This window comes from Delphinapterus leucas, unplaced genomic scaffold (assembly GCF_059928025.1).
Source record: "Delphinapterus leucas isolate spDelLeu-1000000601 "Yukka" unplaced genomic scaffold, BTC_Dleu_Yukka2 spDelLeu_asBTCV2_sq25, whole genome shotgun sequence".
Lineage (NCBI taxonomy): Eukaryota > Metazoa > Chordata > Mammalia > Artiodactyla > Monodontidae > Delphinapterus > Delphinapterus leucas.
Window position 1 is genome coordinate 17,946,088 of NW_028322234.1, and position 21,222 is coordinate 17,967,309.

The 21,222-nt window shown below is 63.3% G+C and overlaps 2 protein-coding genes and 1 long non-coding RNA gene across 9 annotated transcripts; 1 reads left to right on the forward strand and 2 right to left on the reverse strand.

Moving 5' to 3' along the window:
• Positions 1 to 165: 165 nt before the first annotated feature.
• Positions 166 to 5,095, reverse strand: LSM7 (LSM7 homolog, U6 small nuclear RNA and mRNA degradation associated). Of its 2 annotated transcripts, none has more exons than XM_089905764.1 (4): positions 4,894 to 5,095; positions 4,683 to 4,792; positions 1,879 to 1,950; positions 166 to 414 (listed from the first exon to the last, which is right to left on the reverse strand). In XM_089905764.1, exons 1-4 carry the CDS (start codon positions 5,055 to 5,057, stop codon positions 272 to 274), a joined length of 489 nt encoding a protein of 162 aa, XP_089761890.1. In that variant the 5' UTR covers positions 5,058 to 5,095; the 3' UTR covers positions 166 to 271. The 2 variants fall into 2 exon arrangements, with proteins under 2 accessions (XP_089761890.1, XP_022413308.2); XM_022557600.3 differs by having other exon boundaries at positions 4,683 to 4,773; positions 4,894 to 4,953.
• SPPL2B (signal peptide peptidase like 2B) lies at positions 4,811 to 20,352 on the forward strand. 6 transcript variants are annotated; one of them, XM_089905762.1, is made up of 15 exons: positions 4,923 to 5,127; positions 10,108 to 10,227; positions 10,791 to 10,973; positions 11,330 to 11,419; positions 12,003 to 12,142; positions 12,707 to 12,849; positions 13,019 to 13,115; positions 13,902 to 14,018; positions 15,747 to 15,828; positions 16,545 to 16,619; positions 16,689 to 16,751; positions 16,837 to 16,936; positions 17,298 to 17,375; positions 18,761 to 18,921; positions 19,710 to 20,060. In XM_089905762.1, exons 1-15 carry the CDS (start codon positions 5,056 to 5,058, stop codon positions 19,944 to 19,946), a joined length of 1,758 nt encoding a protein of 585 aa, XP_089761888.1. In that variant the 5' UTR covers positions 4,923 to 5,055; the 3' UTR covers positions 19,947 to 20,060. The 6 variants fall into 6 exon arrangements, with proteins under 6 accessions (XP_089761887.1, XP_089761886.1, XP_089761889.1 ...); XM_022557598.3 differs by having other exon boundaries at positions 4,930 to 5,127; positions 18,761 to 18,988; positions 19,707 to 19,817; XM_022557596.3 differs by having other exon boundaries at positions 4,933 to 5,127; positions 19,707 to 20,060.
• Positions 8,134 to 21,016, reverse strand: LOC115804192 (uncharacterized). Its single transcript, XR_004025053.2, has 2 exons — positions 20,214 to 21,016; positions 8,134 to 14,039 (listed from the first exon to the last, which is right to left on the reverse strand). It is a non-coding gene; the product is annotated as an uncharacterized LOC115804192 (long non-coding RNA).
• Between the last annotated feature and the right edge of the window lie 206 nt (positions 21,017 to 21,222).

Genomic DNA, 21,222 nt, shown 5'->3' on the forward strand with positions numbered 1-21,222 from the left:
CCGTGCCCTCACCTGGACCGTGCACGCTCAGTCACCTCCGAGCCCCCCAGCCCTGGGCCTGGACCCCAGACAGCGTGCAAACTCTGCTGGATGGACCGCATCCCTGGGGCCCAGGTCTTGCCAGAACACCAAGGCTGAAAGCCAGAGTCCAGGGCTCCTGGACACTTGAGGTTTGCAATTTTATAAAGAAAACAAAAACATAAGCAATACAAAAAGGAAAGTTCCGTTCCTACGGGTGGCCCGAGTCCTGGGGGAGGAGCGGCCCCGGCCGCTAGGCGTCTTGCTGCTGGATGAAGGGGTTGGGGATGGCTTCCATGCCGTCCTGCGGGCAGATGAGCACCACGGAGGTGCCCCTGCACACCACCAGGCCCAGCTGCCGGGTGTCCTCCGTGAGCTTGTACTGGTCGTCAGGGTCTGCAAAAGAAGAGGGGCGGCAATGAGGCGGTGCAGGCTCAGAGACCCAGGAGGACCAGAGATGGGCCCGCGGTGGGGGGGGTGGGGAGGGCAGGCGAAGGGCCCCACTCCCAAGCCAGCTGGCAGCCTCTCCCCGAGACAGACCACGAGGCTCAGGAAGAGCTCTGGAAATAGCCGCGTGCAGCCTGTCCTCCTTCTACAATGAGGACACAGCCCGGGGGACAGCGGAGACCGAGTTCTCAGATGGGCGGCAGAGAAAAACCCCATCTGCAGAATCTCGGAAGCTCTGCGGGGCCACCATTCACCCCCGTGCCAACGGGCTGTTCACAGTGGGGCGAGGGACCCGGGGAAGTGATGGCACGCCGAGGAAAGTTCTCCTGAGGTCACGACGGCGAGGCCTCCATTACTGTTACTGCACGATGGCGAGTTGGGGAGGCCCGACTTGGGGTGTGGCTCCCCACTCCCAGACCCTGCAGGATGACCGCTGTCCAAGCCTGCCCCTCCCCTCCCAGAACCGTGTGCATGCGTCAGGGCCTCTGTCCCAGGGCCGTCCTGGGGGTGAGAAGAGGGCGCAGACTCAGCCAAGGAGCGAGCCAGGGCCCAGGTGGGAGCGGCCTCTGACGCAGGAACAGCAGCCATGCCTCCAGGGCTGTTCCACCCAGGCCTGTCTGAGCGCGTGGCACACCCCAGCTCCCTTGGTTTTCCCTACAGCCCCACGAGGTGAGGCTGTCCTTTTCCAGAAAGTCATCCGCCCAAAGAGGCCAGGCCAGGATCCCAGCGGGGGGGACTCTGGGCAGACTCAGTGCGAAGAGGGAAGACGAGGGCAAAGCAAGAGGCCCCACGGGGTCGCTTCCCCACAAAGAGGGCCTCTCCCTGGGGGCCCTTTGACACTTCTGTGTGGCTCCATTAACTCTTCACCAGACTAACGTGTGTCTCAACATCAACAGTTCCCAGAAAAGACACCCCCCTCTCTCCTAGGCCTTGCGGTCCCCTTCATGCTACGGTCAGGCTGAGCTGGAGAACTTGCTGGCTGATGGGCAAGGGCTGGCCTGACCACCATGCGAAGGGTCTGGGGACCTGGGGGGACAGGGAATAAGGGGGAGGGGGCCCTCCGTCAGCAGCCGGGGGTTAACACACAGGGACAGCAGGAGATAAGGGGGCAGGACGAGCCACAGGGCAGCCGGCTTTCTCACGGCGGGCACAGCATCTTTCTAGCCCCGCTGGGCACGCCTCAGCCCCAGCGGGTGCTCAGTGTTGTGAGGACTGGATCTGGAAAATACCAAGTCCTGAGACGATGGTCTACTGAGCCTCGCCGGGACCGCGGGAGATCCAACACATCTGTCAGCCATGTGATCCACAAGGCACCACGTTCACACAGCGGTTGGGCGGCAGCAGAGCAGCTTTGGAACAAACAGTAAGGAAGGCCCAGTGAGGACGCCTCCGAGCCCCACGGGCTGCACTCACCTCTCATGTACTCGATGGTGCCATCCAGCACGAGGTTGAGCAGCGGGTCAAACCCTTTCAGGATTCCACTGGCTTGTCGGAATCACCGAGAAGAGAAGAGAGACAGACAGGCGTAAGATCAACGGTCATCCTGGGCAGATGCGAGCTGTGCCCGGGTGTCAGCACGTGAGATTGGGGTGCCCCCGCCGCTGAGGGGTCTCCCCAGCCGGATGCAGGTGTGGGAGCAGCCTCTCCAGGGACGGGACAGATGGGAGACCACGGGGGAGGGAAGGGAAGGGCTCCCGGATGGGGAGCAGTGACAGCGGACCCCAAAACCATCGCCACCACAACACAGTCGGCAAAGTCCGCCTGCGCCTGTTTTGTAAACAGTTTAACTGGCACCTGGCCATGCTCATTTGTTCAATGTCGCCGGTGGCTTCTTTCCTGCTGCAATGGCAGAGTGGAGTAGCCGCGACAAGAGACCATCTGGCCGGCACAGCTGAAAATATTTCCTGTGTGGTGTCCTACAGAACAGGTCCACCAGCCCCGCCTGAGGGCGACGCCCTGGCCCTCTTCCTCTCCTGCTTACCCTCCCCTGCAGAACAAAGACCGTGAAGGCACCACCTAACAGGGTTACGGAGAGTGACAAATCCAGTAACACATGCAGGCACTTGGCCCCAGCCGGGCAGCGAGCCTGCACCCGCGGGTCTGCCCTCCTCACCAGGACAGGGGCGCTGCAGCAGGCGGGCAGGATGCTCAGACAGAGCCAGCGTTCCCCCACCCAAAACCCCAGTGTGGGACGGGACCCACGATGGGACATCAGTCTGTGCTCAGGCTGCAACAGACGGCTTCTAACGTCCATGAGTCGGTTGACTTTCAGTACATCTAAAGAGAGGCTATGCTGGGCGGGCCTGACCTGATAGGTGAGCCGTTAAAGGGATAGGCCCTTTCTGAAAAAAGAAATTTCAAAAATGAGATTTTCCTGCTGGTCTTGAAGACGTGAAGTGCAGTGCTGTAGACAGAGTCCGTGGCAGGGGCGGTGAGCAGCCTCTAGGCGCCCAGGGGGTCCCTGGCCAACTCTTGGCAGAAAACGGGGACCCCAGGCTTGGAAGAGGAGCCTGGGCCTGAGATGACAGGCTCTCAGAGACACTCCTTTACTGCAACCTCGTCAGAGACCTGAGCCTGAGGCACCCAGAGTCTGGAACCACAGGCGCTGTGAGATAAAAACGTATGTTGTTTAAGCGTAGAAAACGAACACTAGCGCCTTGAGAAGCAAGAGCCCCATCTCTTCATACATCCCAGAGCCAGCACGGTGCCAAGTGTTTGTTAAGATTCCGATCCTCACTACATTGGGTACCTAGACGGGCAGGCGCTGTGTTTTTAGCCCTCTGAGGCTGCCCAGTCATCCACATCTCAGGGAAGGAGGGGTCTGGATCACTGTCTTACAAAATAAAGAAACTGACGTTCAGAAGCAGCTGAATAAGTGAAATGTTGACCGGCTCTCACTAAATGTCGGGAACCCTGTTAAACACGTTACCTGTGGCTTCCCTGGTGGTGCAGTGGTTAAGAATCCGCCTGCCAATGCAGGGGACACGGGTTTGAGCCCTGGTCCAGGAAGATGCCACATGCCACGGAGCAACTAAGCCTGTGCGGCACAGCTACTGAGCCTGTGCTCAAGAGCCCGCGAGCCATAACTACTGAGCACGTGCACCACAGCTACTGAAGCCCGTGTGCCTAGAGCCCATGCTCCACAACAAGAGAAGCCACCACAACGAGAAGCCCACGCACAGCAACCAAGAGCAGCCCCTGCAGCTAGAGAAAGCCCGTGCGCAGCAACGAAGACCCAATGCAGCCAAAAAATAAACAAATAAATAAATAAATTTATTTTTTTAAAAAAGAAAAACACGTTACCTGCTTTAAACACTTTAATCTCAGTGCCACTACTGAAGTAAGTGGAGTTAATAACCTCTGACAAATGAGACAGAGGCTCAGAGAGGGTAGCAACTTGCCCGGAGTCCCATAGCCAGTGAGCTGGGGCTGTGCCATGGGCAGTGCTCCCTGCATAACCCTGCAGCATCCTTCCTGCCGTCTTCGCACCAGACTCCAACAGCAAATTCAGAGTTAAAGCCTCACAGTAACAGCATAAAGCCGCAAACTGTGACAAGTGCTACCAGGAACTTATAACAACAGGGGCCTGACCTGGGGTGGAGGCGTGGGGGTCAGGGAAAGCTTCCCAGAGCAGTCGAGAGCTCCCTGCATTACTCAGGTACAAAACGTTCATCGCGTTACCCTGGAACAACCGTGAACAAGGAGACGAGATTTGTTTTAAACAAACCCTTAAGGCAGCTTGGTGGAAACTGACCATAGGGCCGTGGTTCGCAACTGCGGCAATTCTGCCGCCCAGGGGACGCTAGGCCATGTCTGGGACGTCACGACTAGGCGGCTCCCGGCACCGAGTGGGTGGGAGCAGGACGGCCCCCAACGGAGAAAAATGCGGCCCCAACGTGAGCAGCGCCGAGCCTGAGAAACCCTCAGGTGCAGGACGACCCATGAGGAGCTGGGACAGTCGCCTGAGTGAGGCAGGACCCACAGGAAGCAGAGCCGTGAATCCCAGCCACTGTAGCTTCCGGTGAGGTTGGGGACCCTTTGCGTGCCTCAGTTTCCCCACCTGCAAAAGGGGCGTAACCGTTCCTACCTGCCGGCGCCGTCAAGCCAGCACGAGTTGTCCAAGCCTAGCGCTTAAAGCGCAGCCCAGGCATCCGTTATCGGTACCGCCGCCCGTTACTACTCGTGGACCGTGGAGGGGGCGGGCGGAGGGGCCTCACCTTCTCGGCCTCCCTGGAACTTCACTCGGATCGTCTTGTCGATGTACTTGGACAGGTCCAAGATGCTCTCCTTCTTTTTCTTCTCTTTGTCCTGCAGGGGAAACAGAGCTCTGTGAGGCGGGGAGCGCAGCCGGACTCCGCCCCGCCAGCCCCGCCAGCCCCTCCAACCCCGCCAGCGGCGCCAACCCCGCCAGCCTCGCCGCACGCTCACCGCCATCTTGCTGGCCGCGTCGCTGTGCGCAGGAGCCGCCGCCGCGCCCTTTGTATCCTGCCCTGCGCGCATGCGCGGCGGACGCAGGGCGCCTGCGTGGCGCGGTGCGTCGGGGCGTTGCTGGGAAACATCTGCCGACGCCTGAGGCTGGGACCGGGCGACATGGCGGCGGCGGCGGCGGCGGCGGCGGCGCTGGCGCGGCTAGCGGCGGCCTTCCTCCTCCTCGCGGCCCAGGTGAGGGCGGCGCCGACCCCGCCGGCCTCGCCGGCCGCGGTGCCCCGGCCCCTCGACCCCCACCCAGGCCCCGCGCAGGACCCCGCCCGGCCCGGCGTGGAGCCAGCTTAGGGGATCCGCGCCCCGCGCGCGGGCGGCCCGCTGGCCCGGGGCTCGGTCGTGACCTTGCGGGCCTGTCCCCGGCCCGTCTCCCTTCCCCGCCTGGAAGTCCTTCTCAGCCACAGCGTCACCCGCTCCCGCCCCGGCCCCTGCTGGTCCGTCTCGGGGTCTCCCACCGCCGCCGGGGACGCCCCTCTCTGGCTCCGTGGCCTTGGCCGGGGGGCTGCCCCTCTCTGAGCCTCAGTTTCCCCTTGAGTGCCATACTACTCCCTTTCCCCGTGGTTGTGGTAAACTGTCGAGCGCGGCACCCAGTGTCTGGTAGTGTCGGGAAGCGGCCAGGAGCCCAGCCCTGGAGTGGGGTCGAATCGCCGCCCCATCTTTTGCTCCCGTGACCTTGGCAAGGGAGTTTCCCGCTTTGAGCGTCCGTTGCTCGTCTGCAAAAGGAAGATAAGTATACAGTGCAGAGTCAGCAAAACGATGTAGGGGATCACAAGCGCGCAGCATGCTACTTGTTTGTCACTAAACCTTCAGGGTCTCCAGTGCTAGCGGGGGACCGACCAGGAAATGGCTGATGTACGTTGTCATAAGCGCATCTTTTATTTCCAAATCCTCCCTCTCCCCGCCAGGTTCCACAGCTCAGGAAATACCCCCCACCCCGCAACAGCCCTACAGACTGGGCCGTTAACCTTGACCCTTCTGCTCCAGTGCCCCCACCTCTGCTCCAGGCGGTTGGCGTTCTCCCGTGGCCACTTTTGTCCCCCTGAATCCCCAGTTCATTCTCAACACTGCAGGAGTGATCTCTTTCAAAGTGTGTCTTGTGCCCAGATGCGAGCCTTCTGGTGGCTTCCTGGCGCATTTGGGAGGCCTCTGTGATCTGGCTGTCAGGAAGCTTCCCGTTTCTTTGCAGCTCTAGTGTCTTGAAGGCACTCTGCTCGCTGGTCTCTGTTTCCCTGAATTCCCCGGTTATGCTTCAGGTCTCAGCTTAGCTGTCCCTCCCTCCCAGAAGCTCTCTGGGACGCCCCCTCCCCAGCTGCTTTGCCAGCCCCCTGTTCACTCATCTTCCCTAGCAGTCTGAGCCTTTGGAGGCAGGGACTTTAAGCTCTCCGGATACTTCAAATGAGGGCCAAGCGATAGGCAGGCGGAGGATCACGGGAACACCACAGAAGGAGGGACGCAGTTGGCCTAGGAATGCTTTTCAGAAGCAGAGGTGCCTGAGGGGTGATCTGAAGGATGAGTGGGCGTTTGCTAGGTCAAGAAGGTAGAGAAGGTCGTTGCAGGTGATGGGAGCAGGGCTGGAGGTGTGAGAGCTGATGTGTTTTTTTTTTAAATAATAGATTTATTTATTTTAATTCTTACTGGGGTATAGTTGATTTACAATGTTGTGTGAGTTTCAGGCGTACAGCAAAGTGAATCTGTTATACAACCATATATCCATTCTTTTTGATTCTTTTCCCATGTAGGTCATTACAGAGCGTTCAGAAGAATTCCCTGTGTATACATTAGGTTCTTATTACTTATCTATTTTGCATATAGTAGTGTGTATGTGTCAATCCCAGTCTTCCAATTTATCCCTCCCCCTTACCCCTCAAGAGCTGATGATTTCCTTGGAGACGGTGAGGGTCCACTACAGCTGGCGTGTAGGATAATCCAATGGTTACACCTGAGGAAGGTGTCATCCCAGTGGAGGCCCTTCAGGTGCCCTTGCAGGGAAGGCCATGGAGGGAGCAGCAGTGGGAGTGGCTCCAGGCGTAGGGGGAAAAGGGCAGGCTGAACGTGTGGCCTCTCCTGGCTGGAGTCCAGGGGAGCAGACTGGGCTGGTCGGAGCCAGGTGCTGGGACGTTCGGACTTTATTCCCGCTGGCTGAGGATTTGGAACTTTACCCTGAATGTGGGGAGCCAAGTAGGGTGTAGAAGCAAGCGGGAGAGCACCTGGGCCAGCCCTTCCCAGGACAGAACCCTGTGTGTGGTTCTTGGTGGCGCCCCGGTAAGGCCAGCTCTCCACGGGGCAGGAGGCTGCTTGCTCACAGGTCGAAGCTCATTCCCGACCATTCTGTGACCCTGGGCGAGAGATTGGACCCCCTGCCCAGTTGCTGTAAGCTGTGCACATACAGCCCATGTGGGGCCTTTTACTCGGCAGATCTGAACACAGTGGTGTTCTCCCTGCCTGCCCCCTCCGCCTGCCCCTTCACCCCTCCACTGCCCCCTCCGCCCGCCCCTTCACCCCTCCACTGCCCCCTCCGCCTGCACATCTTTTTCTAAGCTTCCCAGGTCCTAATTAGCCCCTTCTAGAATTCACCGAGTCCTAGGAAGACTGCTCCCTGTCTGGACCCCTTAGCTTCTTTCAAAGTCCCGTGACATGGATGCTTTCACTGTCGTCTTGAAGCATAGTTTCCCTAGGAGTTCCTGAGCTCGATATGATTGTGGCGCATCGGGAGGTAGCCTGTCCTCGGTAGCCCCAGCTGTTTCTCGTCCTCCAAACTGGGATGGGCTATGCTGGAATGGGGGGCACTCACAGCCCTGGGCCCTTTGGAGGAACTTCTCCTAGCCCTTTAACTCCCCGGGGAGGAGACCGTATTCACGGCGAGACTGTGTTCTCGGGTGTTTGATACAAGCCCAGGCTTATTTCTTAACAGAAAGCCAGTTGTGCACATTGTGAGGGGAGAGCTGTGAAGTGTGCCCTTGTGCCTCTCAGTGACTTTTTAAAAACAAATGCTTTTAGTCATTCCCATTTTATACAACCGACAGTTTTCACCAGCAACTCGGATCCCATAGACCAGGGGTCAGCAAACATTTTCCAAAGGGCCAGACAGTATTTGTGGCTTTTCAGGCCACATGGCCTCTGTTGTAACTCCCAGGCTCTGCAGAGAGCAGCATACGCCCTACCCTACGTTCAGCAACCAGGCAGACGTGTTATGATAAAACTTTATTGACAAACACAGAAGGTGGGCCGGATTCAGCCTGGGGGTTGAGGGATCACAGAACCCCTGCAGTGGCCCAAGGTGGGGGGCAGGGCAGGGCTGACCTGGGGTGGGGGCACAGGGCTGGGCACTGTACTTGGGGACAGCCTGGTGGGGAGAACCTGGAAGAGGGGGCTTCTCATCCTGCCTCTGGTCGAGGGAACGAGGTTGGCCAGGCAGGGGTGGGTGGGGAGGTCACCACACTTCCCTCCCTTGAGCGCTGGTGGCAGTGCCCACGTGCCCTGCAAACATGGCCTCACTGAGCACACCCCGCAGCCCATTCGGCTGTCAGCACCTCGCTCCAGGCGACAAACCAAAGCGCTGGGCAGGGGCAGTGGGGGCCCCGGTTCCTCTCCACGCCGCCAGTGGATGTGGATCAGTGGGGAGAAGCTCCTGGAGCGGCTGGGCCCCGTTACACATTCACAGAGGGCCTGGCCTTCCGAGCTGGTCTGTGCCCCAGGCCTGCTGTTGGGGCCACAGCCCCTCGGGACCCCAGCTGAGTCGGAGCACCGCCGCCTGCAACTTGGGAAGGCCAGATGGGGGTGGGGGTCTGTCCCCGCACAGACAGGCTACTGCCTGTTGTCACCGAGGGGTGCAGTCTCTGTCTCAGCCTCCAGGTGGTACAGAGGGATGGCCCCAGGAGCCGGAGTGTGCAGAGTTGGGGTCCAGTTGGACCTCTCCAGCTCCAAGAAACCAAGGGGCTGGGGTGGGCCCAGGCCCCTGTGGGCGTGGCGTGGCCGGGCTCCCTGCTCAAGGCTCTCTCTGGGACCCGTCCTCCCTCACAGGTCCCACAGCCCCAGGGAGCAGCCCAGACCAGGGCCAGACAGCGTGAGACCCGCTGGGGCTGAGGTCCTCGCGGGGGCTCCATAGCTGAGCTCGGCCTATAGGAGGAAGCAGCCCCGGCAGGGACGCAGCGGTCCAGGCGGGAGGGGACGAGCAGGCAGTGGGGACACTCGTGTGCAATACTGGTTTCTCATGTAGATAAAGCCGCTCCCAGGTCCTGACCACCCCGCTGCCCTCAGCGGAGGAGCTGGAGTTCCAAGGACTCTGGGGCCTGCGCCTCTACCTCACTCTGAATTCACACTCGGAGCAAAGGCCCCAATGGCCCGTGTGCCCAGCCCGCCCTGTCCTCCGCAGTCAGCCAGCTGCCCTCGACCTTGCTCCGTGTCAGAGCGGGTGGGGTCCACGTGGACTCTGTGGGACCCTCCACGAGCAGCCTGCTGCCTGGCGGGCCTGGGCAGGAGGAACTTGAGGCCTTGTCATCCTCCTGGGAGTAGTGGGCCAGGAAGCCGGGCACTTCTGCTGCCCGTGCCCATCGGGAGTGCTGCTGTACTTGCTCGGGACGTGCTGGGGAGGAGGTTCTGTCAGCTGCCTGGGCCCTGCTGGGGTCGTGGTGACGCCACCTGTCATGAAGGGCCCCCTGCCCAGAGCAGCCCTGCCTCTCTCACCGTCCACTTGCCACGCGTCTGAGCAGGGAAGGTCAAGGTTCTGACCCAGGGGTTCCCACCGGCCTGTGGCCCAGCAGGTGCTGGTCACGTGACCCGAGCTCCGCCGCCCCATTTCTGCCCTGAGCCTGCTGGTCTCGCTGGGTGGGGGCCTGTCGGGGAGCCTGGAACCTGCTGGGCCACCGCTGACTCCCCATCCCCTTCTTGCCTTATGGCAGTGGCGTGGGGCTCTCGTTCTCCCTGTAGTCCCAGGAGGACTCCCCCATTCCTGCCACTGGAGCCACAGGGAGGGGACCTGACACAGCCACTGTCAGCACCCAGGTCTCCCTGAGGAGGCTCGGCCCTGCCCTCCTCATCGTGTCCCCCCCTAAGATGTGACAGTCGTATCCCATCTGTGCTGTCGGAGCGAGGGACCACCCAAGCCAGGTCGTGCCGTGGGCCGGCCCTGTGTCGGCTCTCTGACTGCTGCCCCCTGTCCAGGTGGCCTGTGAGTACGGCATGGTGCACGTGGTGTCCGAGACTGGGGGCCCCAAAGGCAAAGACTACTGCATCCTCTACAACCCGCAGTGGGCCCACCTGCCGCTCGACCTCAGCAAAGCAGTGAGTACCGGCCAGCGCGGGAGCCCCCTCCCGACGCAGGGTCTTGTCTGACGCAGGGTCTTGTCTGTCTTGCTTGCTGCCCTCCCTCCACTCCTCCCCTGGGTCTCCCGAGGTCCTCTGGAGGACGGGTCTTGCGGAGAGCCGTTGTGGACAGAGGAAGGGCCTGTGTCCGGCCCCGTCTTTGGGGTAGCCTGGATGCTCTGCTCCCTGCTCTGGCCTCACTCCTCCCAGAGGGACTCAGGGTGCCCAGTTCCTGGCTTGGCGGGTGGAACAAAGGCCAGCACTCCCGCCCGCGCCTTGTGCTGTTTGTGACGGGCTCGAGAGAGGCGGGGAGGGTTCCTGAGCACACGCCGCCCTGTACCCCTCTCATCTGCCTTGTGCTCGGGGTGGGTGTGCACACACGCTTGTGCACGTGCGTGTGTGGGGCTGAGACCATGTGGGCCTGAGGTGAGGCTGCGTAGGGGCGGTGGTCGCCGCAGTGGCCTCCGCCGACCTGTCTCCCCGAGGATGCTGCGCGCCCTGGCTCCCCTGGAGCGTCTCACGTGAAGGCCGCCCTCCTGCAGTCTCTCCTGCAGGTGCGGGACTGGACGACCTCCGTGCTCTGCTCTCCGGCCGACCTCCCTGCCAAAGGCTTCAGTAACCAGATCCCCCTGGTGGCGCGGGGGAACTGCACCTTCTACGAGAAAGTGCGGCTGGCGCAGGGCAGCGGGGCGCGCGGGCTGCTCATCATCAGCAAGGAGGCGCTGGTGCGGCCGCGGGGCCTCCTGGGCGGCCGGGGGCCCTGGGGGTGGGGGTTCCTACTGGTGGCCTTGGAGGGCCCTGGCCCGGGGCGGAGCTCTGGGCCGCTGCCTGAGGAGCCACCCTCTCCCTCAGGCCCTTCAAGGCGGACCAGCGCCACCCAAGCCCAGGGTTGAGAGGGAAGGGGAGCTTGCCCTCCCCCAGAGGGAGGGGCGGAGCCCGCAGGCCTGCCCTCAAGGCAGTGTGACCCTCCCACCTGACACACACGCAGGACTCCTCCATCCCCTCGTCCCCTCAGGGAGAGCTGCCCCGCCCTGGGTGGGCCTTGCTAAGCCATCCGGCCTCCCTCTCCCCCCTCCCCCAGGTCCCCCCAGGAGGCAACAAGACGCAGTACGACGAGATCGGCATTCCCGTGGCCCTGCTCAGCTACAAAGACATGCTGGACATTTTTGAGGTAGGCTCGTCCCCCACCCTGTCTGCAGCTGGGCCCAGTGCCTGAGGAGACGGTGTGCCCGCAGTGCTGTGAACGTCAGGAATGGAGACCCCGGCCCTCCCCCGTGCCAGAGACCCTGAGTGTCACCCCCTGCTCAGGCCTGCCCGGCCCCTCGCCCGGCCCGGCCCTGTCTGACCAGAGGCTGGTGCGTCTTTGATTTGGGGAGCCGGGTCCCGAGCAGGCGAGCTGCAGCACACGGTGGCATGGGGATAGCCAGGTTCCCCACTGCAGGCTTCGCGTCTCCCCCAAGGGACCCACCGTCCGTCTCCGGGCCGCTTCCCAGGCCACGTCCACCCTCGTTCACTCATGCTTGTCTGGGGGCGGGGTCTGTGTTCCCACACATGCGCGGCCCTGTCACCCACCTTGTGTGAAGCTCATCCCGGCAGAGCCCGCTTCTCTGGGGTCAGGAGTAGCAGGTGAGGGCGTGGGGTGAGGCGGGATCTCCCGGCCCCCGGCTCCTCGAGTGGGCCAGCCTCAGCCCTCTGGGTGGCGAGGGGACGGGGGGGCCCCCCCGACCTTAGCTCTCTTGTGTTCCCTGAGGCAGACTTTCGGCCGGGTGGTACGGGCAGCACTGTACGCCCCCAAGGAGCCCATGCTGGACTACAACATGGTCATCATCTTCATCATGGCTGTGGGCACCGTTGCCCTCGGGGGCTACTGGGCCGGGAGCCGGGACGTGAGGAAGTGAGTGGCCCACGCGTGTGCGTGCGTCCCGGATGGGCGGCCGTAATGCTGGGCAAGTAACCACGAGAGTCCGCATGCCCAGAGAGCCTTCTGGAAAACAGCAGCTATAAACACCCAGGAGACCCGTTGAAAGCCCCGAGGGCCCCGCTCCCCACGATTCTGTCCTGCCCTCAGGGTTCCCGGCCCGGGCCCAGCCTGGCGGGGGCATCCACGGGAGACCTCGCCCCGGCCGTCCAGGGAAGGGCGGTGGTGGGGTTGGTACAGGGCCAGGGTCCAGGGTGGCCCCCATGCGGCCACCACAGCTTGGCCCTGGGGACCGGAGCCCCGCCTCCGGCAGGACTGGCTCCGTCGGGGGGGGACCCCAGGTACACATGGTGGGTGGGGACGGGGGACTGGCCGACGGGGCAGGTGACGGTGGTCACCTCCGGGCAAGCTGTCCCTCAGCCTGTCCAGACCCCTTGTGTCAGGCTGCCCCTGCCTGTCCTTCCCCATGTCTGTGGCCCTCGGCCCCCAGGAGCGGTGCCGGCCAGTAGGGCGTCCCCCAGCCCGTTCTTGTCTTTCAAGGAGGTACATGAAACACAAGCGGGACGACGGGCCCGAGAAGCACGAGGATGAGGCTGTGGACGTGACGCCCGTCATGATCTGCGTGTTTGTGGTCATGTGCTGCTCCATGCTGGTGCTGCTCTACCACTTCTACGACCAGCTCGGTGGGTCCCCGGCCCCGGCTCTCAGGGCGGCGGGGGAGGGGGGAGTCCAGGGGCCTCACCGGGAGGGGCCTGGGGCTACCCCTTCCTTCCCTTGGGGCGGTCACCCTGCCAGGGAGTGCGGCACAGAGCCGTCCTTCAGGCTCCCCTGACCGCCCGCCCCGCCCTGCAGTCTACGTCATCATCGGCATCTTCTGCCTGGCCTCCTCCACGGGCCTCTACAGCTGCCTGTCGCCGCTCCTCCAGCGGCTGCCGCTCTGCAGATGCAGGTGAGCCCCCGGGCGACCCCCAGCTGGCCCCCCTCTGCTGCCTTGTGGCCCGTCTGCTCCCACCTCCCGTTACCTGGCCCCCGGAGGCTCCACAGCTTTGCTGAGCCCTCGGTCAGTCTGGCACGGTGCAGGCATTACAGCAGGCGCCCACTCCGTGCTGGCTGGGGGCTCACGGGCCCCACCTCCAGCCCCTGGGTGGGCCTCCCGTTCTGGCTCAGGGCCTGTGGGATCCCTCGGGGGATGTCGGCTGGGGGCAGCAGGCGGGCGGCGCTGCTGATCCAGGCTCCGAAGGTTCTCTGCGGTCAGGGGTCTGGTCTGCTTGTCGTGGAGCAGGTGGGAAACGGAAGGGTTTAGACGAGGTCCGACGGGGTCAGGAAGCTTGGCTCGGGGGGCTTGGGGGAGGGCCTGGAGCGGGGAGGGCTGTGCAAGAGGGGTCACAGCACCCAATGAGGGCTCCTGCGGGTGGGGTCGGCTTAGCGACTGGCTGAGGTCCAGTTGCTTCCCCCAAGGCACTGCCCCTGCCCACTCTGCCCTGCCCTGCCCTTGGGAGCCTCCCTTCTAGAAATAAAAGGTGAGGGATGGTGAGTTTAACAGATAAGGTAAAGTAGAGGAAGGGACAGGGCCAGGAGTGGCCCTTGGGAGCAGAGCCCGGCGGACAGTAGGAGGACAGACGGGGAGGCCACGGGCTTTTGGGCAGGAGTTGAGCTGACCCTCCGGGTGCTGGGCAGAGGCAGGGCTGTGAGGGTCACAGGCCGCTGACCTCCCCACCTGCCTGCCTGCCCTCAGGGTCCCCGACAACAGCCTGCCCTACTTCCACAAGCGCCCTCAGGTCTGCATGCTGCTCCTGGCGCTGCTGTGCGTGGCCGTCAGTGTGGTGTGGGGCGTCTTCCGGAACGAGGACCAGTGAGTGCAGTCCTGGAGGCCCTGCTGGGGGTGGGTACAGCTGTCCTCGGGTGCTCTGACCTCCCCGCGACTCCCCGAGCCCTCCGCTCGGGGCGCCTGGGGCTGGGCCAGCTCCCGGTTATGAAAGGCTCTCCTGTCAGTGCTCTGGACGCAGTGGCCGCACGCCGTCCAGGCCTGGCCCTGTCTGCCCTGTGGCTTGTCCGGTGCCCCGGGATCTGCGATCGCAATCTGGGCGTGAGATGCCGCCGGCACTGCTGCCCGGGCGCCGAGCCGTGTGCTCCGGGGCAGCCTGGACGTGGCCTGGCGCCGCTCGGCCGCTGCTCCGTTGTGGTGCCCGCCTGCCTGCTCAGCTAGCTCTGCTTCTCCCAACACACCCCTCCCCCGGGGGGCCTCCCCCGCGAGGCAGCGCGCCACCGCCTGCCGTCACTGACACCATCTGGCACTTTCTCTGAGCTTCTCCCGGGGCAGTTAAACGCTCTTGGCTGTGCTGCTGTTTGGAGCTACAACAGATTTAACTGGCAGAAGGAAAGCATGAAAATATTTTGAGTCCTTTGTACACAAAGAGAATAGGGACGCTCATGGTTAAATCCAAGCCAGGAGGCTCGCTCCTTCGCATAAAGGTAGAACAGGCCATGGTTTCCGCCATGTCTGGGCGCCCATGTGGCCTTGGTGAACCTTCTCTGTTCTCACCAGCGCCCTGGCCCAGAGAGGTTCTCATCGTGCGCTCAGATGAAGCTCTGATGAGTAACTTGAGGGGCAGGGAGGACGGGGCCAGCTGTGGGGCCATTTCCCAGCGGGGAGCCTCATCACACGCGGGCTTCATCACACAACTTTGACTTTCCAATTCGGAAGTGGCCCCGCAAGGGTGGCGCCCTGCTTCCCAGGACTCCAGATGATGTCCTCAGGGCCCCAAGTCCCTATTTTCTCAGAGAGTGTGGGGCATTTGGCTGGGTGGGTACAAGTTTTGCTTTTCTAAATTTTTTTTTTTTTTCATGGTACGCGGGCCTCTCACTGTTGTGGCCTCTCCAGTTGCGGAGCACAGGCTCTGGATGTGCAGGCTCAGCGGCCATGGCTCACGGGCCCAGCCACTCCGCAGCACGTGGGATCTTCCCAGACCGGGGCACAAACCCGTGTCCCCTGCATTGGCAGGCGGACTCTTAACCACTGCGCCACCAGGGAAGCCCTGCTTTTCTAAGTTTTTTAAAAGATATTTTTGAGGGACTTCCCTGGCGGTCCAGTGGTTAGGACTCCACGCTGTTACTGCCAAGGGCCCAGGTTCCATCTCTAGCAGCGGAGCTTGGATCCCACAAGCCCCGCGGCACAGCCAAGAAAAAAAAAATTTTTTTTTTTTTTTTAAAGAAATTTGAATCCGCTGGATACATGGTCCCCCCTCGCCCTGCACCCCCTGCCCCGGGCTGTGATCTGGGTGGAGAGCCGCTGCTGCAGAGGGACAGAGGCCCTGGCACGCGCCTGCATTTCTCTGGCCGTGGCGTCAGGCTTGGGGGTTCGGTTCACCCCCTGCTCCTACCAGCCATTGCTGCCCCTCCTGTCCCCCCACGGGCCTCAGGACGTCGGCTGCTGCCTTTGTCTGCATAAGGGCCTCTGTGGCTTGTCTGGGCGCTGGGTGGCTTGGACTTGGCGGCTGAGGCTTCCAGGGCGGGGGAGGGGCCTGGCAGGCAGAGGTTCTTGGTGGAGGCCCCGCCCAAGGGTGGCTGCGCTGCCTTCCAGGTGGGCTTGGATCCTTCAGGACGCGCTGGGCATTGCCTTCTGCCTCTACACCTTGAAAACCATCCGCCTCCCCACGTTCAAGGTGAGGGCCCCTCGGGGTGGTGGGGGCGCTCTGCGGACGAGGGGACGGGGTCTCTTGGGGTCAGCCCCGTGCCCGCCAGCCATGCAGCCCTGCCCAGGGCCTTGCACTCTGAGCCTGGCCCTGTGTGGGCCGTGTGGTCTTGGCTCATCCGTCCCTCTGGCCACCCTCCTGGGGACAGGGCTTAAGGATCGGTGCAGAGTTGTCTCACGGCGTGGCGGCAGCGTCTGTGACCGCTGGCCGAGGGAACACCCGGGCGGGCGCGCGGAGCAGGGCCGCCTCCTTGCTGGTGAGGTGAACAGAGGAGGGAAAACCAGGTGAAACCAAGGGGGCAGAAGCACAGGGCTCGGGCCGGGACCCTGGGCCAAGGCCCAACCCCAGCAGGAGGAACCTAGGAACACACAGGCAAACGTGAAGCCGGGCGTCACCTGCCCAGACCCGTGGCTGGCCGGTTGCGGCTGTGTCTCTCTCAAGCGTCCCATCAGAAAGTCGCCCTCCCTGAGCCTCAGGCCTGACATTGCCTCCAGGGCACCGAAGGTCAGGCTGCCCGTGCTCAGGCTTTGTCCTAAAGGCTTCGTCCCCACAGGGAAACTCTGAGCCTCGGGAGAGGCAGGGACACGTCCCGGAGGTCTGTGCGTCTGGGACCCTGGGCAGGGTGGGGTGGAGGGCAGGGCCGGTGGAGGTCCCCGAGCACAGCCCTCAGGACGCCCCGTTCCCAGGCCTGCACGCTGCTGCTGCTGGTGCTGTTCATCTACGACGTGTTCTTCGTGTTCATCACGCCCTTCCTGACCAAGGTGGGCTCTGGCCCCCCCCCTTCGCCCTGGACCCCCCGGCCCCCGTCTGACGCAGCCCCCTTCTCTTAGAGTGGGAGCAGCATCATGGTGGAGGTGGCGACCGGGCCATCAGACTCAGCCACCCACGAGAAGGTATGTGGCGCCCGCGGCCGAGGTGCTGTGGAGGCGGAGTGAGCGCGGGCTGGCGGGTCCTGGACGCGCTGCCCCCTCTCCCCAGCTCCCCATGGTGCTGAAGGTGCCCAGACTCAACGCCTCGCCGCTGGCCCTGTGTGACAGGCCCTTCTCCCTCCTGGGCTTCGGGGACATCCTGGTCCCAGGTACTGGGGCCGGGCTTTGGCGGTCCGGGTGCCCTTGGGGGTGTCAGGCCACAGGGGCTGGTGGGCAGAGGCAGAGCTGAGCCAGTGGGGCCTGGGGGGCAGGGAGGTGGTCCCCCGGAGGCGTTGTCCCAGCCGTACTGCCCCCAGGGTCCCCCTCCGGGCCCCTCCCCCCACCAAGCGGCCTCTGAGCTGGGGTTTGCGCTCGCTGGAGGTCTGGTTACCTGCCAGGAGTCGAGGGTGGCGCCGGGCCAGCTCCCTCCTGAGCCGGGAGGAAGGCACGGTGCCTGGTCCCTTCCGGGGGAACCTCCAGTGCCTAGCTGAGGCTGCGGCCCGGCCTCTGCCCGCGGCCTCTCTCCCACAGGGCTGCTCGTGGCCTACTGCCACCGCTTCGACATCCAGGTGCAGTCCTCCAGGGTCTACTTCGTGGCCTGTACCATCGGTAAGCCCGTTGCCCCGGGGGCTCGGCCGTGCCCCGTCCTCTGCCGCGGGGTGGTAGGGGACAGGCCTGCGCCTGCGTCACAGGCCTCCTTGTCACTTTCCACGGTGGTCGTTGTTTCTCTTTTCTTTGGTCTTCTTTGTCTTTCTCTTTTTTCCTTTGTCTTCTGTTTCCTTTGTTACTAAACCCATTTACACCAAAGGGATGTCTTCTCATTTTCTGTTGAGTCCAGTCATTTCTAAAAATGTCCAAACCAGTTCTCTTGTCCTGCTGGGTCAGCTCTTCAGGACGAGCAGGGGTGCAGAGCGCACAGGCCCCGCCAGCCGACACGGCTGAGGGGAGGCCCCGCCATGGCCCCCAGCAGTGCCAGGCGGACGCAGGCTGGCCTTCCCGGCGTACTTTGGGCCGTTGGCGTCCGGGTTCCTGAAGGTCCAGACACGTGCTCCCCGCCCCTGCCCCCTGGGTTCACACTCCATGATTAGCTCGTCCAGATGCGCCTGCAGAGCTTTTCTCCGTGTGAACCAGTTTGTCAAATTGTTCTGTAGTTCCCGTCACTGAAATCCTGTAGTTGGCTCGGTTGAATCACTTCTTTAGGACACGTGGCTAGTCCACAGCCGATAAGCGGGAACTCTCCCTGCACAAGCCTATCGCTTGGAAACATGGAGGTAAGGGGCAGGGCAGGCAGCCCGAGCAGACGCAGGTGCTGGAGACGGGCCTCTTTGCCTCGGAGGGGATGTGCCAGTAAATGGTGTCTTTCTTTGTAACTCTTCACCTGGGAGTAATTGCACGTGTACGGCTGCAAGGTTAGTACAGTGAGCCCCACGCCGCTGCACTCAGGCCGACCCCTCTAACTCCTCATGTGTGCTGTGTTGTATGTCCGTCCCTGTGCTCTACGTGCGCGGGGGTCTTTATACGTTGGACTCACATCCCTAAATAACACGCTGTTTTATGCTGAACGGGGAGCAGGAAATGCGGACGCTTCTCACCCCTCAGTGCTTTCATGCGGTCACAACTCAGTTATGAAAGGTCTGATTTCCTAATTCTGTACCTACGTTACTTCAGTTCAAATTATTTTTCTAACTAGAGGCTTACAAAAATGAGCTATTGGGGCACCTCTGCGGCTCCTCCAGCCGCTCCCGGGACTCCAGGCCTTCCCATGGCGGCCGCCCGCTTCCTCTCCCCAGTCTGGCGGCTGGGCCCTCGTTCCCTCCTCTTTCCTTGCTGACCCCTGTGTGCACTCTCGCCTGCCAGCGTCCGGGAAGGTGTGGGTGGGGAGGACCCGCTGGCCACGGCCCTGGCGTGAGCTCTGCCTCTCCTGCCCCTGTGAGCAGTGGGTGGTGAGCCTGGGACCGGCCAGGGTAACGTGCTGCCTGTCTCTGCTTCCGCAGCCTACGGCATCGGTCTCCTGGTGACGTTCATGGCGCTGGCCCTCATGCAGCGCGGCCAGCCTGCCCTCCTCTACCTGGTGCCCTGCACGCTCGTCACCAGCTGCGCCCTGGCGCTCTGGCGCAGGGAGCTGGGCATGTTCTGGACGGGCAGCGGCTTTGCGGTGAATACCAGTTTGCTATGAATGTCTGCGAGAAATAATAGCCTAATAAGCCCTAACTAGAGTTAAAGTTGAGTAAGACCTAGTGCTACAACTAAACCCCGCAGCCCGTGTCCCGTCTCTGGAAGGTTTTGCTTTGGGTGTGCTGCTCCCGTGGCTGCAGAACGGGGAGGGGTACATGTGCTTGTGGTGTGGCTCGGGGTGATGCTGCTGCCCTGCTGAACCCTAACCCTAACCCATTTGGTTGGATTGGTTGGACTTGGGGTTCCGGCTGCTTCAGCCACGGGCAGGGGGCGGGCCGGGCCTTGTTCTTGTCTGAAGCTGAAGAGGAGAGGGACAGAGGCCACTCCCCGTGCAGTGCAGGGTGACCGCTGTATCCCTGCAACTCAAGGGCATTCCGGGCCTGCGGGGTCTCTAGTGGGCCCTGTTAGGAGACCCATCCTGCCCTGATGGGGGCTCTGAGCGCTTCCGGTGTGTGTGTAACTTGTTAGCATAGATGTGAACACGCTTTACATGTATTGTGACCGTTGTGACCCGGTGAGTCGGGAAGGCTTCCTGGGCTCAGTGCCCCCGTCCCCAAAGGTCTCCCTCCCGGCGGGCGTTGGCTTTGCTACAGAGCGGGTGGATTGGTTCTGGAAGGTTCTGGAGGGAGAGGAGGCCAGAGAAGGCAGGGTGGGGCCCTCCTGGGGCCCTGATGCGGTGCTGGTGCCGGTTGGCGAGCGCGGCTCCTTCCTGGGTCCGGAGCCCCCCCCGCGGCTCCACCAACCCGGGCCTCCTCCCTCCCCCAGAAGGACCTACCTCAGTCGCCGTGGGCGCCCGCCTCCGCCGACGGCCCGCAGCCCCAGGCGGACTCCGACGCCGCCCCCTCCCAGCAGCCTCCCGGCCAAGAAGCGGCCCCGTCCCCTCCGCCCACGGAGCAGCCCCCAGAGTCGTCCGTGCCCGAGGAGAGCGGGGCCGGCGCGCCCCCCCAGGAGCCCGAGAGTCCGGCAGGCCTCGCCCCCGGCCCCGCCCCCGGCCCCTCGGCCTAGGGGAGGGCGCAGACTCGGCCCCCGCGCCCCGGGACTGGACCCGCGCGGCCCCCAACTTGGTGCTCTGGCCTGGCCGATGCGCACGTCCTGCTCCAGCCCGGCCACACCCCGGACCCCAGCCCTGCTCCGAGCTCGCGTGGCTGCCAAGCCCCCGGCCGGCTGAGGCCAACCCCGCGCGCGCCCCGCTTCCTGCGGCGGTGGTGCCCCGGGAAGGGCGGGGCCGTCACCTCCGCCGTTGACCGCGGACACGCCCAGTTTGGTGCTTACCCTGCTGCTGCTTCCCTTCGGGTCCGGGCCGGGAGAGGGCGGGTCTCTGGCTCCTGGTGGAGGGGCGCCTTTGCCCAGCAGGGCCCCCAGGGGTTTGGACTGGACGCCGCCGCGGCCTTGGGGGCCCGCGGTGAGCGCCGAGCCCTGCGCCCGGCCCTTCCATCGCCCGGAAGCGCCCAGCGCCTGTGGTACAGCTCCTCCAAGTTTGAATAAACGGCCACGACTTTTTGAAATTCTGGTAGTGTCGCCTCTTGGGGTGCGAGCCCTTCGGACTGCCCCTCTCGGGGGCGGGGCTGGTGCCAGGCCGGTGGCCCCATCTTGCCTTTCAGCTCAAGGGAACTCGGCTCCCACCCTCGCCACAGGCACCCGCACGCTCTCAGCACCCTATCCAGTGCACGCACCTCGGCCTCCAACTCCAGCACGGGGGATGGGGAGCTTCTGGAATGTGGGAGGATATTCTGGAACTGGCGTTATGTCTTCTACCTCACGGACAGGGTTCTCTGAACCTCACGACGGAGATGCCGCCGGCCCCCGTGTCACCGCCTGGCGACAGAGCCGGCGCCCGGACAGGCACCCGGGGCTGCTGATCGCCAGGGCCCCGGCCCGCTCCCCACCCCCCACCCCCCCAACACCCCGTCCACGCCGCACGCCGGCACTGTGTCCCTCTGCGCGCTGCTGCGCTGCACACAGCAGGCGGGGGCGACCACGGTCCGTTCCACACAATACCAGCGCCAGCCAGACTCACAGCCTCTCAGCCACGCCTCTCGAGGAAGAAACGATGTTTATTCCTAAAAAAAACAGAAGGCGTCTCCCACCTGCTTCTGAGTGTTTCTCAAAAGAACAGGTGATCCGGTGGGAGGGCGGGGCTGGAGCAGCTGGACCTGCCCAGCCCCACGGGAGCCCCTGGCCTTAGAGGCCGGGACCAGGACGCAGCCATGGGGCAGCCTTGGGGGAAGGCCCGAGCGGACCTCCGCCCTCCCTCTAGGGACTGCGCCTTCCTCTAAGCCAT

What these genes read in the sequence shown, in the direction of transcription:
- SPPL2B (XM_089905760.1), top strand. Translation starts at nt 5,056, where the DNA reads ATGGCGGCGGCGGCGGCGGCGGCGGCGGCGCTGGCGCGGCTAGCGGCG. An exon ending in GGGAGCCGGGACGTGAGGAA is followed by an intron (nt 12,143 to 12,706) that starts GTGAGTGGCCCA and finishes TTGTCTTTCAAG; the next exon opens with GAGGTACATGAAACACAAGC. An exon ending in CGGGGACATCCTGGTCCCAG is followed by an intron (nt 16,937 to 17,297) that starts GTACTGGGGCCG and finishes TCTCTCCCACAG; the next exon opens with GGCTGCTCGTGGCCTACTGC.
- LSM7 (XM_089905764.1), bottom strand. Translation starts at nt 5,057, where the DNA reads ATGTCGCCCGGTCCCAGCCTCAGGCGTCGGCAGATGTTTCCCAGCAAC. An exon ending in GTTCCAGGGAGGCCGAGAAG is followed by an intron (nt 1,951 to 4,682) that starts GTGAGGCCCCTC and finishes GATTCCGACAAG; the next exon opens with CCAGTGGAATCCTGAAAGGG. An exon ending in CACCATCGAGTACATGAGAG is followed by an intron (nt 415 to 1,878) that starts GTGAGTGCAGCC and finishes CTTCTTTTGCAG; the next exon opens with ACCCTGACGACCAGTACAAG.